This window comes from Epinephelus fuscoguttatus, linkage group LG18, assembly GCF_011397635.1.
Source record: "Epinephelus fuscoguttatus linkage group LG18, E.fuscoguttatus.final_Chr_v1".
Taxonomy (NCBI): Eukaryota; Metazoa; Chordata; class Actinopteri; order Perciformes; family Serranidae; genus Epinephelus; species Epinephelus fuscoguttatus.
The window spans coordinates 11614768-11632010 of NC_064769.1; the positions used below are offsets into that span (position 1 = coordinate 11614768).

General features: G+C 41.7%; 1 protein-coding gene across 1 annotated transcript in view; it reads left to right on the plus strand.

Annotated features, from left to right (window-relative positions):
- The window catches only part of lamc3 (laminin, gamma 3), a 154412-nt gene that overhangs the window by 118977 nt on the left and 18192 nt on the right, over positions 1-17243 (plus strand). The window contains exons 13-17 of the mRNA XM_049604419.1: positions 12469-12657; positions 12967-13212; positions 15774-15927; positions 16028-16170; positions 16331-16509. Of these exons, the coding sequence (XP_049460376.1) occupies positions 12469-12657; positions 12967-13212; positions 15774-15927; positions 16028-16170; positions 16331-16509 (911 nt within the window). The remainder of the gene's footprint in view (positions 1-12468; positions 12658-12966; positions 13213-15773; positions 15928-16027; positions 16171-16330; positions 16510-17243) is intronic.

Below are 17243 nucleotides of genomic sequence, written 5' to 3' on the forward strand. Positions count from 1 at the left end.
AATATTTTCTGTCACTGTGCCTCTGAAAGAGCAGAGGGAACAGAGAGAGATGCAGGCTGTTCGACTGAAGCATTTTTCTGTGTCTTCCCAGAGCTGACATTCAGTCATCATCGCTTCAAGGGAATGTAACTCAGTCATCCCTCAGGTGTATTGGCAAGCTATCACTCAAACTGAGAACTGGATTGCTGTGCTAATGCAGCGATACCCTCATTTCACAAAACTAATCTTTATAATAACAGCTAAAACTAGGAGTGTGTACTTAACGCACCTGACATTTTTATGGGAGATAATAACAGCAGCTGCAGTATTCTTTCAGATTCATATGCTAAACGCAGCGTCCCGTAAATGACAGAAGTAAAACAGCAGCTGTTGGGTGTGTAAACAAGTCAACCTCTATGCAGTTATTTATGTGTGTGTCTGTTTACCATGTGCACTCTTTCTCTCTCTCTTTCTCCCTGAGTCTTTTCCACACTATCTCACTCTCGCAGCTTTAAACCAGTGTCTCCATCTCACCAAGAACAGACAACTCTCCCATCCAAGGTCCCACCCTCCATCTTTTATCTTCTCTCAATCTCTCTCTTTCTCTCTATCTCTCCCTCCTACCCTCAGACTTAAAGTATCAGAGATCTGACCTAGTTAGGAGATGCCTCAAGCTTTGGCTGCGAGTGTGTGTTATGTTTGTGACTGTGTGTGTGTTTATATGAGTGTGTGTGCGTCTGAGGTCCGGAAGCAAGTCTGGTATCACTGCCTGCCTGCCTCCCCCCTAATTAGACTTGTTAGCTGCCTCTTGGCTAATGATGTCTAATTTGCTTGCAGATTTCCTGTGTCTCTTATGTCTCTTCTCAATCTGGATGTCTCTCTCTCTCTCACACACACACACACACACACACACACACACACACACACACACACACAAGTTCTCTCTGCCTCTTCGTGTTCCCTAGACTCCCTAGTCAGCCTCTTGCTGGCTTCCTTCTTCCTCTCAGCAAGGATTGCACCTGCTCTCCCTAGTCACCTTGACTTTGTTTTTAGCGCCCTTGACTCCCTTCTGTGCAGACTCCTCAAGTTTCCACTCCCTGTATATATACCCATATATATCCCCATATTTCCTTTATATTAATATAGTACCCAACATCCTGTTCTGTGTAATTTGTAGGTGCTTTAATGTAGAGTAGGAATAAGTGCCAACAGTAAGTCCAACCTGAATCCGAGAGCAGATGTTAGAGGAAAAGTGGTGAGATTAAAACTGAAAAGTCTGTTTATTTTTCCTGTTCTTTAAAAAGATTAAAAGTGTCAGGAGCTAGGAGAGAGAGATTTCAGGGCGGTCTGAACACAAATGTACTTGTGTTCGGAGTTGTTGGAAGAAACCCCCCATAATTTATTAATGAACCTGTTTAACTGTTTAACATCAAAGCAGGTTCAGTTTACGCACGGCAGGTTGAGCTTAGCAGCGTTTAGCATCTCAACAGAGTTCACACCTGACAAGTCCCCACAGGTTGTGAAGACACACACACACACACACACACACACACACACACACACACACACACAAGCTTTTCAGGATGTTTTAAAAATATTCACACGGCACAAGTGCCATGCAAATGATGAATGAGTGTTAAATATGGAGCGCAATGTGTCCTCTGAGTCATGGATCAAAAATCCCCTGTGTGTTGTGTCCTTTGGCACGAAGCACTTGAGTTGAATAGCTGACTATCAGGAAAGGGAGCTAGTTAAAATTAGCCTTTCTTTTTCCAACCGATGATGATGGCATGTCATCTTCTGACAGCCGGCTGGCTCGTCTTTACTTCAAAAAAAGAAAAAGGGAAGCAAACAAACAGCACACTCTCTCTCCCATAAATCTATAAGTTCAGGTCAAGGGGAACTATCAAAGTAAGTCGATTAGAGATACCCTGTTCATCATTTGTCACCAGGAGGGTGGACCAACCTGCTGTTTCTCCTATCAGAATCTTAATTGCTGTATAATTACCTAACGACTTGTATCATCATGCAGGGTGTGCCCACAGACAGAACTGGGATGGAGTTTATTCACTGGCTGCCGAGGGAAGCTGCAGCCAATGGTGCTTCATAATCATGATTTATTAACACTCTCTGAGTCGTGTCGCTTCTATTTGCTGTAGTGCAACACAACAGATTGGAAATGTTAATATTTGTGGTGGAACGAGCAAATTGCGATTTCTGCCGAGCACTTGCGCTGCAGGGCTGATGAAGTCAAACATACGTCCTTCAGATACAAAAAAAAAAAATGTGGGTGTAGCGCATGTGTTTCCACAGTTTTTGGCGTTTCAGTGTACCACTGACCCAGACATGCTTCTGTACAGTGTGTACATTGTGTTAATTGTGTACACACCATCCATAAAATTGGGAGGAGGCCATGATTTATAAGCTCGAGGGAGGGTGTTGAGGAAGGAGAGAGATGATTGTAATGCATAGATAAAATGGAGACACTCAATTTTCTCTGCAGCCCACACTGTAGGGGAGCGCTCATTAATCACTTAAACAAATGAAACACATGATGCTCTCGACACTGTAGTCTCTGCTGGGTGTTGAGCATTAGGGTGCTGAACTAGAGCTCCTCTCTTAGCCCTGCTTCCTAATAGACCTGTGTTAGTGCTCCATTGTAAACCACACTTATACTTACTTCAAAGAACAATGTCATCTGAAGATTATCTTTTTGTGTGTCTGAACAAAAATGACTAATATGAGTCTAAAATGAAAAAACACAAAATAATTAGAGGGCAAAATCTAATTACCAGTTGCGAGGAGTAGTGTTAATCTGCCAAAATAGTTGTATAATGTTCTGTGTGGGTACAGAGGCAGCTTTCTTAGGTCTGAGACATTCACTGGGTCTGATGAAAATACACTTTCTAGTTACATCATGGTGTTTTTTGGAGCTAAAAGTCAGGGTGTCTTGACTCTCTGCTGCTTTGATTTGGACCATTCCTTTTTAGCCATGCCAGCAGTGGGGCTCTAGGGATGTAATGTCATTATGTCCATCAAACGGTCCACTGCTCTGGTCCAAACTGAAATACCCCAAGAACCATTGGATGGATGGCCATGAAAATATGTATAGATGTTCATTGTCCACAGAGGATAAATCCTGGCCACTTTAGTGATCCTTTAACCTTTTCTCTACTGCCACCATGAGGGTAAATATCTTCCATATCCATATCCATCCTTCCATATCTACAAATATTGTGATTCCTCAACTTCTGTTCCAGTGCGCACCATCTCAGCAAAATTTAAGTACTACAGTTTATAGTTTTTTAGGACTGACCTGATCAAGAGGGCAACAACAGCAAGCACAAACAGACAAATACAAATGTCATGCAAGTTAAGATGCATTAATGGGTCGGCCCATATTTCCTTAAACTATTTCGGTAACACTTACAAAAAGGAAGTGTCATTTAGGGAGATTTAGTGGCACTGCACACCCATATTTAAAAGCTGTTTTGCCTAATTCTGTTCTGTGCACGGGGGACCAACATCTGTAGAATATTATGAAAGCAAAGGCCATATTGATCTATGTTTCTACAAACATATGCACAAAGACAAGAAGGAACCAGCCCAATGAGAGATTTAAATATAAAAGCCTACAAATGCAAAAGTCTGTGGACATACAAAGATAGCCAATTAGCAGTAGCATACAGAGTACAGTGGTGTAAGCAATTTACATTTGACATTCCTGTCAGCCTCAGTTGTACTCTGTGTTTAGTGCTAATTAGCAAACCTTAGCATGGCAACACTCTTGGTTATGTTTTCTTAAATACTGCTGTAAGGCTTCAAAAGGAGAGTCGAGAGAGGTCTCACCATTCAGATCCTCAGCCTCATCTGTCTCAGTGCCTCTTCCCATTATCCTCACCCATAAGAATGTTGCTACGCAATAAAATCAAATTAACATACAAAACACAATATAAAGCTAATTTGGCACAAAACTGCAATCTAAAATTTTTATTAGTTCAAAAACAACACACAATCAAAGGCAACACTGGTTCTTTATGTTTTAATGAACCAAGCAGAGGAAATCACTTTGATTAATTTTCTCTTCTTCTTATCAGTGACACATTATTAATGAGAACTCATTCATTAATTAGGTTAAAGGAGCATTTTTCCCCACAATAGCTCATGCACAAAATCCCTTTGTGTATTCTTGCTATTGGATGATCTCAAAATCATTAGTTTGATGTGGATCAAAGTGATCTTTATTAGTGTCTGCACCTCCACAGACAGGCTGCTGTGCAGAGGCAGATCTTTCCATAGGCAACAAAGACAGCCCCCCAAAAAATTTTATTCAAAAATAATCGAAGATAAGGGAACTTTGGAGTGGAGAGCATTAAAGTTAGAGAAAATAAAAGGCAAAAGTCATCCAGGGCACCAAAAAGAAGATGAAATTTGCAAACACATATACCATTTGTTATTTACTGTTAATGTTTGTTTGCCAAGTTGTTTATTTGCATTGATTTCTCATTAGCTCCTGTTAGTATTTCATACAATAAATAGAAAAGATAGTAATGTTAATTAATAAATTGCTTGGCTTAGTGTTGCACGGTATACCGGTACTAAAATAGTACCGCGGTACTGTACTGCATTTGGAAAATACCGGTACTTGAAATTGATTCAATTAATTAATTTAGTTAATTTATTTTACTCAATTGTGCACACAAACGCCTTTCTTGTTCCTATTGGAGCACAGATTGCACAAGTGGTGATTATGACAACACCTGTATCAACATTCGCAGCTGGCGCATGTGAAAAAAGACAAGAGAAACAAAACTTGGTGGGACATTTGAGTTACCAAACCGTGACGTCCGTACCGGGGTACTTACCGGTACTTATGATTTTTTTGGTACCGTTACACCCCTACTATTTATTGTTCTAAAGGTTTGTATCCAAAAGGACTTTTCCTTAGGAAAAGTACCAAAGAGTAGCGAAAAGTATCGAAATTCATATTGGTATTGGTACCAGAACAGAAAGATTTTGGTATCGTGACAACACTAGCTTGGCTTCTGTGTCAGACTCCAGCCTGTTTCTCCAAACTCCAAACTAGTCAGAACTATCCCTTTAAGGCTTAAGTAATCATTTCCAATTGACTTCAAATTCATCATGTTTCCCCATTTACTTTGGATCTGTCTTTAATCTCGAGGCTATTAAGAAGGCCAGCTATAGTTAGTGCATTCTGGTGACCACAAGTACCTGAATGCAGCACATGCATCCACTCTACAAACCCCAGAATAAATAAGGTCTCTCTGTTTCTTGCTCTGTTTCATAACAGCGTATGCTTGTTTCCCACTATGACATTTGTGCGGGGCCAAATTTTTGAATAATGCACAGTGGTTTTGCATAGCTAAATGTCACGCCCACTGCAGTCTGGTGGAGCAGGTCGGGAAACGGAAGCTTTTTTTTTTGTTCTTGGTCTGTGAAGGAGAACGGACCACCAGGGGCTCCTGCAGCAAAATACATTGAAGAGGTCCTAATAAAGGCCATCACCTAGAGTGCCTGTCTCATTGCATCAATTAGGGTACAGATGAAGAAATGACCAAATATGCAGCTCATTGCAATACTCCTTAGAATGCCTGGTTAAAATGGAAAATACTGTGAGTCAGTGTTTACCAACAAAATGCTGCTTTAGAATGAGACAGAGTAAGCCAGGGCGTGCATTTCCCAAATGCCTGCTTAAATGCCATCTTCAGCTCTCTAAGGTCATTAGTTAGAAAATCTATGGGAGAAAGTTGAGGCAGACAAACTGATAGAGAGTGAAGCCGGCTCTAGCACTGGCTTATTCTGCCCCCTAATCTCTCTGGTGGGCTGCATTTGTTGCAGGCTAAGCCCTGAGATGCCTGGCCTGTATCAGCGTGATGGGATATGAAGAGCGACAGTGAAGGGGGAAGGAAGTGAGAAAGAGCAAAAAAAACAGATGTAGTCAGTTAGAATGAATCTTACCATGTAATTTCTCCTGCTGATCCCATTCAGCATGCTTTACTTATCTCCTCACAACCAGTGCATTTATTTTACACCAAAATAAACAGAAAGATAAACAATGTGCACACTCTGTCTGCCTCCCTTGGTTTCCAGTCACACTGTCAGAGATCGCTGATTTGAAAAGGTTTCAACCTTTCCCTTGATGAAATTAGTTTAGACAGGGAAAACTTAGCACAACCAACCTGGTGCATCACCATAATGAATAAAAATGAGGAAGTCTCCTCGGTCTAAAAACGGCAGATATAAAAAGAAAACCTCTGCACAGGACTAAGAGTCTATAGCTGTGCCTATGAGGCTGTGCTTTAACATGCTGATGTTTGCTTGTATAATGTATACTGTCACAGTTTAGCATATTAGCATGTTAGCATTTGCACACCTGGGGTTGACTGGAATGTGCTGGTATTTTGTCGTAAACTATAGCACTGAACAAACTGAAATCTTGACACAGTGATGGGGATCACCAAAGTACAATATGTGGGTACCAAAGACTGGATATAAAGATGGACAACACGTCTCCACTTCCTCCCACAGAACAAAAATTAAGCCAAAATATCCCGGATACCAATACATTGTCACTCCGACCTCATCACATATTGACGTTTGGTCATGGACTTTCCACACCCACATACAACGTAAAGGGTAGTATGGTTGCGTTGGTTGTCGACATTCTGGGACGCCGTGTCAAGTTCTGCCTGTTACATGCATTGTCTTCTTTCAAAATACACATGGTTGGGTTTAGGCAACAAAAACATGTGGTTAGGTTTAGGAAAAAGATCAGGGTTTGGCTTTAGAATCTTATGGGACGCAAACGCCGCTCCCAGAGTTAAAAGTCAGTGTTTATTGGACCCATCTGCCCGCCCCAGCCGGACTTTTACCGCCTTAACTTTTGTCTTTGTCCTTCCATGTCCATGTCCCCTGACGCCACCGGGCACCGTTAAACTATAATGGCAACCGGCTACGTATCATGCTGATGTTAAAGGACGCAGTTTTTCATTGGTGCCTGATGCTGCAAGTCAGTGCCCAAGCGCTGGATTTTTGAGACCATGCTCCGGATACAGGCGCTGCTATTTTGCGCTGGTGATGTCATTTGGAGCCAGAGTTTGTGCAGTAGCAATCAGGAAGAGTTCTCACCCCAAACATGAGTAGCACCATTAATCCTGAACACAGCAATTGACAAAAATAGCTGTCAATCATAACCAGAGCCATGCATCAGGTTGTGTACCCGTGGATACCAAATGGGTGACCCACATTAAGCGGGGATTCGCGGATGGTATTATGTCTTAATTTTATTTCTGTTTTTTGGTTCTGGGTGAAATTAAGAACATATGGTTTGGATGATAAATATATATTTAAAATAATATGAATTTAATTTAGTGTTTTAACATTTTAATCCTCTAACTGCTGATCTTGTGTGTCGTCTTCTGCACCAGCTGGATTATGGGAACTGCTTCAATCAAGAACGTTACTAACAGGCACATTAACTGTGGAGATGTGCTCCTCAATATTAAGAGAATAAGCAGAAAATAATCATCTAAATTGTATTTCCTTAATATCCTTCGTTTTAAAATATATTATCTTTGTTTCACATGTATATGAGGGCCCAAAATTATCACTTTAAATGTGCTGCCTAATTTAATTATTTGAACACGTCGTTATTACAGGATTGGCAGTTTCAGGTCGGATTGCAGCTCTCGTGTCAAGAAGTCAGGATGCAAGCTAAATGGTCATATGCACAAATGGCTGGGCAGAGGCAGTGTGGCACATGGCAACTCTGGTTTGGGAGCGGGTCTTAAAAATTAAACCCATGCAGAACGCTGATCATAACATCAACACTTTATTTTTATAACATAAAAAAACACTCAAACATACATAAGCATGATGAAAACCACCTAAAATGACAGAAACCATCTTCAGAAAAAATGTATTTGACCGGTACTTTGATTTCTTAGCTCATGTCTCATCTGCTAACATGGAGGGGACGGGGTTGATGATTTGTACTGCAGCCAGCCACCTGAGGGCAGTCCAGATGTTTTGACTTGTTTTTGGCCCATTTATCTTTAAATACAGTCATTGGTAGGAACTAGAGGTATCAGGAATTTTATATTGAAGTCATGTTAATAATGCATCTATGATAACATGGGATAAATAATCCAGTGCCTCTTCAATCATCCCTGTTTCTTTTGGTTCCTTTGTCTCCCTCTCCACATACCTATACTCATATTGTGATTGGAATTAATTTACCAAAATAGAGACAAGACACACAATGTCTGTACCAAATTTTGTGGCAGTCCATCCAATAGTTGTGGAAACATTTAGCTCAAAACCACAAATGTAAACCTCTTGATGGCACCAGAAGAAAAATCAGAGGATGATCAAAGGATTCATCATCTGGGCACCATGAATGTTTGTGGAAAAAGTCATGGCGAATCTCATTAATTGGTGCCAAGATATTTAAGTCTGGACCAAAGTGGTGGACCATCAAACAGGTCAACATTACCATCCACTAACGTGGCTAAAAAAAGAGGAGACAGATAAACCTAATGCAGTGTGTCTCTCCTTTGTTATTAAACCAGCTGAGCAAAGTTGCAAGATGTTCAAACACAATTTCAGAGGATTATTTTGCATCTTACTGCATCAGTTTCATGAGTAAATGGACATCCGATCTGAGCAAAATACACAATAAGTCGTTTGTCCAGCTCCTCTGTAACAATGAGGTAACCCAGAGAGAGACAGCATGAGCTACAACCACTGCCGTTAGAGTCCCCATCCCTGATACCCCCAGGGCCTTGGACATAACAATTTGGCTGACAGCCTCTATACACAAAACAGGAATTGATGCATTTATTTTCCACAGTCACACTATGACAAAACATATATCCCCGGTCATCCGTATTGTGCACATTATGTATGGGGGTGGATGGAATATATACAACCCCTCCTCTTCTCCTTCGACACCCTCCCTCTCTCCTCTGTGGCAGTCCACCCATTCCGACCCCACTGACGAGCCACATCTGCAGCAGCAGGCGCTGGCAGCATATCTGTGTTAAATTAGAGAGCAACATCCCCATCAAACAGTCCCGCAGCAGATTTACCCCCAACTTCTACCCTCGAGGCCTCAGAGCCGCAGACAGGATTTTCTCTGTCTCTCTCTGTCTTTCTGTTTTGTTTCCTTCTCTCCTTCATTAATAGGGAGTTCACACATGCATTAGTAAATACATTTCCTTTGCCTGAAGCTTTTTAATGTTCCACTGGGCTAAGGAGACAAGCCTCCTGGAAAATGTGGAGGTCTTTAAAAGCTCATGTTTTTGACATCACATCCATGTTGTGCTTATGTAAAGCAGAGTAGAAATAGGAGCAAAAAAAGCAATTTTATGTTCTAGCTTAGACCTGATTCTTTTCCCAATATCACTTGAGAGGCATTTGTCGCTTTGAGCAAAAAAGTAGCCTAAACAGTCGTATAACTCACGCGGCCACATGTTGCTTTGAACTCATGAGACCTGTTTTACTTGTATTTCTGGGCTCACACATCATCCGAGACCCCACACATTGCCCTTCTCCTTCAGGGAGACCTCCCAAGATGGCGCGGAATGACACGCAATGATCTTTAGAAACTCAATTTGGTCAGTAAATAAATGAGATTCTGGGGGCAAGAATGTAATAACACAAGAGAGGCGCGCTCTTATCATCGCCTAAACAAAAACATACTTATTTAAAATCCATTTCTCTTTGGATTTTCTCTCTCCCACGTTTCTATCTCCATCTGGTGTTAAAGCTATTACAAGCTACTGCAAACAATGATAACCGCTATCTTTGTAAGAGCTACTCGTCGCACTTTGTTTGAGAGGAATACTGAATGACGCACGAGTATAAACACACTCAATGAGGGAAATGTGGAAAGGGGGTTGATGGCAAAGCTGCCAGTCTTTCATTCATTCTGTAGTGCCTGCCCGTGCCCCTGCGGCTATAATACAGTGATGTATTCCAATGTATTCCTACCCTCCACAAGTGGCTTCCTTAATGAAGTGCATTAGTCCTGGATGTGTGTTCTGTAGAGTACAATGAGGAGTAGAGTAAAAGGATGAGGTACAGGTAGAATGAGCAGTGGTAGAAAGGAGCTCTTTGGAGTGTAATTTGTGTATGATGGAGGGCTCCTCTTCAAAAAAAACAAAACAACAACAACAACTCCAGACTGCTTGTTTCCCATACAGAAATATTGCTTTGCCATCACAGAACAGACAGGCAGAGTTTAGGCGGGGAGCAGAGCGCTGAAGTGCACCACTCCGTAGCTGAAAGGGGAGGAGTACAAGAGGGCGAGAGCAGAATAGCGGGATTGTGTGGATTTGTCAAAGGATTCAAAGTGTGCGGCTCCACGGGGGGAAGCTTCACAGAAATCCCAATTCATTAAGGCTGAATGAGCGGTCATTGATTCATTGATAAAATTATTCTGCGGGGATGTCATGGTGTAATGATGATTAGCATGACGATGAGGAATATCACGTGAAGAGCGAGCCCGCCGTCCGGCGACGGTTTGTGATGCATGCCGTTAGCTTTTCTGAGGAGCCGATGGAATGATAATAGTGTCGAGGAGGCCCTCAGTGGCTCTGCTGCCTCATATCACGCTCAGTCATCTTCACACTCAGTAAAGTCAGCACATTTTCTGCTGCCATTAAATTTACTATGGCTCATTGGGGATTGACACTGCACACCATCAGTGTCATTGTAATGCCTTGTGAAATTCAAGAAAGATTCACTTCTTTATGCTAGGAACAATCATTATTACTAAATACTCTGTTTAAATGACTGGCATTACATGCTTGGAAGTCATGTATTATTCACCTCACCTCGCCGAGGAACTAATGATTTTTACCCAGAAGTCTACACTTCATCGGGCAACAGGATAATTGTTCCCCCTAATGGCTGTGTGATCAATTTAGCTTTGCAGCCGTTATTCTATCTCATATACTTGACTTACAGGTCTGAAGTTAACAGGGCTTTATTTAGCAGTGGCAGGCATTGGTTGCAGTGACCCCATAACTAGCGGCAAGAATTTCTTTACTCCAATATTCAGTGGTGTGAGCTGATTTCAAAATGCACAGCGAAAAGAGCTCCTTGCTGAATCACACCGTAGGCTATGAGGGAGTGATGGGAAATTTTAATGAGGACTCTGTAAAATCGCACGCCGGCGGATTATTTGCCATGCATCGAGATCTTATTGGTGTTCTCTAGAAAATCAGTGCAATTATTGTTATCAACCCATATGCTGGAGTCATTTCAGCAACTTTGAAATTTAAAAAATGATTCAAATTATTATACTGACATACAGATGCCCAGTGAATACTAAACTATCATGCAGTGCAGCAGGAATGCTAAATATCTCCTTGCAGCAAAAAAAAAAAAAGCTGCATACTATTTTGTTACATTTAAACTGCATAAATGTTGATTAAAATTTAATGAAGGTTTGCTCATAGTGATCTTATGATGAATTAAACTCTGCAAGCATCTTAGCAGTTGCTTTTTTATTTGTGGTTTTCCAAGAATGTTAACACTTATTACTCTGTGCTCCACTGTGAGCTTTAGTCAGTCAGTTATTAAATTAGAATGCCACATTGTATTATGTCACATTTTCACTGTTTCATTTCAGAAGTTACTGTTGCACGAATGCAGCAACACAGAGCAGGCTGTGGGGGTGCACGTGGCTCCTGTCCTCTCAGCCTGTGACGTTAGAGCCACTGCAAGTCACTGAACTGCAGCAGGAGACGGGGTTATTTTACTTTGGATCCTTTTGCTATTTTACCATCATACAGCACACTTAGTCTTAATGTCAGTTCCTCCATGACTGCAGATAATTTCTCTGATTATCACGTTATATCAATCAGCTCTGCATGTACTTTACTGGATTTGAAATCTGACATAATGAGGAGGAAAATCTGCTCAATGAACTGAGGAGAATCCATCCGAGCATTTGGTGTATATACGTGTATATCGACACATGTTGCACATGAGCAAATCCTCTAAGTGGTCTTAGGCTGCGAGTTGTTTTTGTGCGGCTTTTCGAAACAACAGTTTGTTTTTAAGGACATCATAGAATTGGTAATCTCTCCCACTTGGTGGGGGAATTGCTTTGCTTCTTGAAGGTCTTTCAGACTGCATTTGGCTCTTATATTTCCCAAAGCAATTATAGTCAGGGTGAATTTAGTTGTCTTCCGCTCTCCATGGTGGGCTGTGGGGAGTTTTTTTTATTTTTTATTTTTTCTTATGCTGTGAAGTGGATTGTGTGTATGGACTGACTGCAATTATGGTCAGCGACACAGCGCACTCTGCTGGCGATGGAGTAAACATCACCCTCTGTGGTCTATTTGTGTCGAACCCCAAAGTGTGAAAAACAATGACGCATATAAGCAGGTGTGTGTGTGTGTGTGTGTGTGTGTGTCGTAGGAGTGCGTAAGCGTTACACTCCTCTCTCTGTTTCAGGTGTGTGTGAGTGCTCCGACTTCACCACTGGGATGACCTGTGAGCAGTGCCTGGATGGTTACTATGGCAATGCTTTGATTGGCACGCCTAGTGATTGTCAGCCTTGCCCTTGCCCTGACCGTACCAGCTGTGTGGAAATTGCGCAGACAAGACAGGTGGTCTGTACCAACTGCCCTGCAGGACAGACAGGTGAGATGAACCACCAACAATGAAAAATATATATATTTGTTTGGTACCAAACAGTAAATAATGGGCTTTTTGTCAAGAACAAAATGATAAGAACATTTCCACCAGACAGCGTGATACTGAAAAGACTGTGGCTTTAATGCAGCTCATTTGCAGGGGCTGTCATTCTACAGTGCCACCTGTGATTCAGACACATCTGATGAGAGAGTTTTAATTTAATTATAAGAGTCTGAGGTGACACGGGAATGACCTCCAGCAGCTCAGTCATCCATCTAATTCCTGCCCACTCCTTTCACCTTTCCCCCGGTGTAGGGATGCGCTGTCAGATGTGTGAAGATGGTTACTATGGTGACCCCCTGGGACAATCTGGGGCAGCTCGACCGTGTGTGAGATGCGACTGCAATGGCAACGTGGACTTCAACGCGGTGGGAATATGTGACCACATCACCGGCCGATGTCTGAAATGCATGGGACACACAGAGGGCGACCACTGCCAACGCTGCCAGCGGGGTTTCTACGGCGATGCCCTGAACCAGACAGCTGGGCCAAAGTGCAAATGTGAGTAACTGGGACGGGATTGTGAGGTAACATCCCGTCAGTTAATTCAGTATTTATTGACAGAGATGGACAGAAAGAGAGATATTCTTCTGTGAGGTAATGTTAAAGTCCCCATCCTGTCAAAACATTTGCTTACTTCACCTGAATGTTTGACCTTCACTATGCAGAATGATGGATGTGAAAAGTTTAACATTTGAAGGCTGTTTACACATTCTTATGCTGAGGGAGGAAAATTTCTCTGTGCTCACCTTATATCTGACTTTAAAGGAATACCTCGCCCGCAGAATGACCATTTGTATAACAATTATTTACTGCATGTTACCTTGAATTCATGAAGAAAACTTCCTCCACAGTGAACAAAGTGCCAACAAGGACAAAAAGTCTTCAAAACAAACATCCATTTATAAACACTCATACAAGTCGTGCCATATAATCCAAGTCTTATTTATCCGGTCGGATGCCCAGTTCTTCCCAAATACATGCATTTTTAACACCTCTGCTCACAAGAAGGTACAGACAGAAAAATGAAGACTTAGATTACACGGCACAAGTTGTGTAAGTATTGTGTTCCCCTTTTTGGATTCTCCATTCACCGTACAGGCATGCAAAGAAAAAAAATAGCTGATATACAAATGGTCATTTTGCAGGTGAAGTATTCCTTTAAAGGGGAACTAGGCCCAACTTCATAGTTCATGCAAGTTAGTTCTATGGACGTAGTAGAGTCCAAAATATTAGTAAACATGAACAACTGTATCCCAAATCCAAAAACAACAGTGCAAAAACTTAAATTTGTGATGTCATATCTGGAGCTGTGTCATAGACAATGAATGGTGAAGGATGTTCCAGATGACACTGGGAGCACACAGGGGAATGTTCCGAGTATATGGGTACATTTTCTGTTTCAGAGCTGAGAACACTAGATTAAATTTTGCTTTAAAAAAAAAAAAAAACCTTCTGTGAGCCCACAAAATCAGGCTCCCATTAACTGTCTATGGAGCAACTCCAGACTTTAAACCTAATGACCTCACAAGTTAGAGACTTACTGCTCTGATTTCTTGAGAGAGAGCAGCTCATGCTCAAAAATATTAATTCAGCTTTCCTTGGCCATGGAAATAACATATTGTAATTCTTCATTTAGGTGGTATTCCTCTTTAAAATGCGCACATGAAGCATTACATCATTTGTGACATTACAGCTAGTTTGTAAACCAGTCACAGTCCAATGTGCAACTTACAAATGTGATGGAAACTTGAAGCCACCAATGCACTTACCCCCAGTATAAATAGTTTTTGCAGCATCACAGACTAATGTTTTACAATGAGGGATAAGGACTAGATGTAATGATAACTGAACTGTTGTGTAAAAAATCATGATTGTTATTATTATATTGTTATTCAAAGCAGCTTTTTTTAATCTTAAAACATGTTTGGAGGGGCTCTTTATAAATCCTTGTGTCCTCAACCATAGACTATAAAAATATGATTGACATATCCTATTGATTTGTGGACTCCTAAATTGACCCTTAAGTGGAGCCCTAGAGAAGCAAGGTGTGGATCTGACTCATAAATTGTGGTGACGCCTCTTAGGCAGCCTGTCACCCAAAGCAGCCACACCTTTCATTATGCGCATATTTAAGCCTTTATAACATTAACATAGATGAGTTATGTAAAGATTCAGCCCCTGTACAGTTGTTCGGAATGTTGAAATAACTATAGAGGCCAAAGCTGTGTGTTGTTCCAGGCTGTAAACATGTTTATTTCTACCATAATGGGGATCATGGGGATGCTGGATTGGAGTCTACTGGGACTGACTCTTTTTTTAAGTCAGCCTCAAGTGGCCATTAGAGGAACTGCAGTTTTTGGCACTTCTGCATTGGCTTCATTTTTCAACCTTGAAGGTTTCCGCTTGGTCCTCACTAAAGATATGCATGACATGCCATCAATATACCTTTTAGGATTCAGATTGTTCTGTTCACCAGAGGAAAGGTTGAGTCAAATAATAGTCAGATAGACAAATCCCATTAAAGACTACATGGCCTTGGGTCAAGGAACACAGAAATGGTGCATTCAAATAGACTCCACTAATCAATTCAGGAGTTCAGATTTGACAAGTGTCGCACTCTTAAGTCATGAAAGGCAAAAGCTGAAAATGGGGTGAACAAATGGCTGTGAGTCAGAAAGATATCGAAAGGAAAAAAAGAGAGAAGTCTTTGGGTTGGGAGAATTAAAAAAGGTCTAATTGAATGGAACACTGAAATAAAGCTACAAAGGCAGACAGAGAGCCAGAGAGTCAGAGCTGTGATGTGTTCATCTTCTGACTTTCTCATAGTACTTCAGTTCTACCAGTACACTGGGTTTAAATTTTGTACAGAACAATGTCAAAGAGAGATCCACAGGTCTCCCTGGTGCTGTCTGTCATTTTCTTCCATTTTGCCTTCAAGCACTCTGGAATCAAATCGATAAAAGTCCTCCATGCTCAAGTGATACATCACCAACATTTGAGCAGGTAATGTAATATTGTTATTGTTTTAATAAGGAAATTCCTTTATTTGTTTCCTCTAGCGTGCAGCTGCAATCCTGCTGGAACCTCTGGGCATGTAAATGAGTGCCACCCTCAGACAGGAAATTGCCTGTGCCTCGGTCATGTGACCGGACGGGATTGTAGTTACTGTGAAGTTGGCTTCTTCAACCTCCAACCAGGTGTAGGATGTGAGAGGTATTGATATCACCTGTGAAATTCCAGGTGGATTTGCTGACGTTCCGAGTTCACGAACTGAATTTATTATTAAAACGTTTTCCTTTCCTGTCTTCCTTAGGTGCAAGTGTAACCCCATTGGCTCATCATCCATAGCGTGTCATCCAATCACAGGCCAGTGTGTGTGTCGTGCAGGAGTGGAGGGGAGACTGTGTGATTCTTGCCGTGTGGGCTTCTTTGGATTCTCGTCACGAGGTTGCAGAGGTGCAGGACTTTACTTCAGGCATCACAACTGCACTGTGTGCCATCCTCTAATCCTCTAATACATACACACATGAAGGCATTTCTGACTGTTCAAATGTTTACCTCTGCTCCCCCCATCTTGTTGCGTTTCCCTTCTTGCCATGCTCTGTCCCCTTCTCAGCCTGTAACTGTGACCCAATGGGCTCCACTTCCATGCAGTGTCACAGTAACGGTACCTGCCACTGTCGCCAGGGCTTCGTGGGTTATAAGTGTGACAAATGTGAGTTGAACTATTTCCACAACAGAGCCACGCACCAGTGTGAGGAGTGCCCAGTTTGTTATGGCCTTGTCAAGAAACAGGTGAGTTCATGGTTGTGATTGATTGATTGTGTGTGTGTGTGTGTGTGTGTGTGTGTGTGTGTGTGTGTGTGTGTGTGTGTGTGTGAGAGAGAGAGAGAGAGAGGGGGAGAGAGAGAGAGAGAGAGAGAGAACTACTATTTGGAGGAATTTTCAAATTCTACGCATAGTGGCTTTAAAACTGCAATTACCGATTTTTCGGGCACGGCCAACAGAAACAAGCTGTGAACACGCCACTGAAATATCAATAAACCATTTAAGTTGATAAACTTGTTACCAGACTATGGCCTATTAACACATCCAGCAGATACGGATAGCAGCAAGTTACTTACTTGCATGACTTCACTATTTACTCAACAGCAAGCATAATTTGTCACCTTAAACATTAGATTACATTTCATTCAAAGCCTCCACAACCACACATCGCATCTTGTGTATTTACTGGAATGTGTACAGTTTCAAAAGGGGACACCGTGTTTTAACAAGCCCACAGTTCAGAGGTTCAACTTAATGTTAGCTCCGGTCACTGCACACAGTAGCACTCCAAAAGCCCCTAGTGTACAGCAAGGTTTTTAGGGTTTTTGATGAAAATAGCCACCTGATGCACCTAGAAAGTGTGGCTTGAGAGAACCAAAACAGAGAAGCTGTGAGCCAGAAAACATAAACAATAAGCTGAAAAACTCCATATAGCTGACAAGATCTGAGTTGGTGTTCATTTTCTGTAGGTTCTGTAGCTG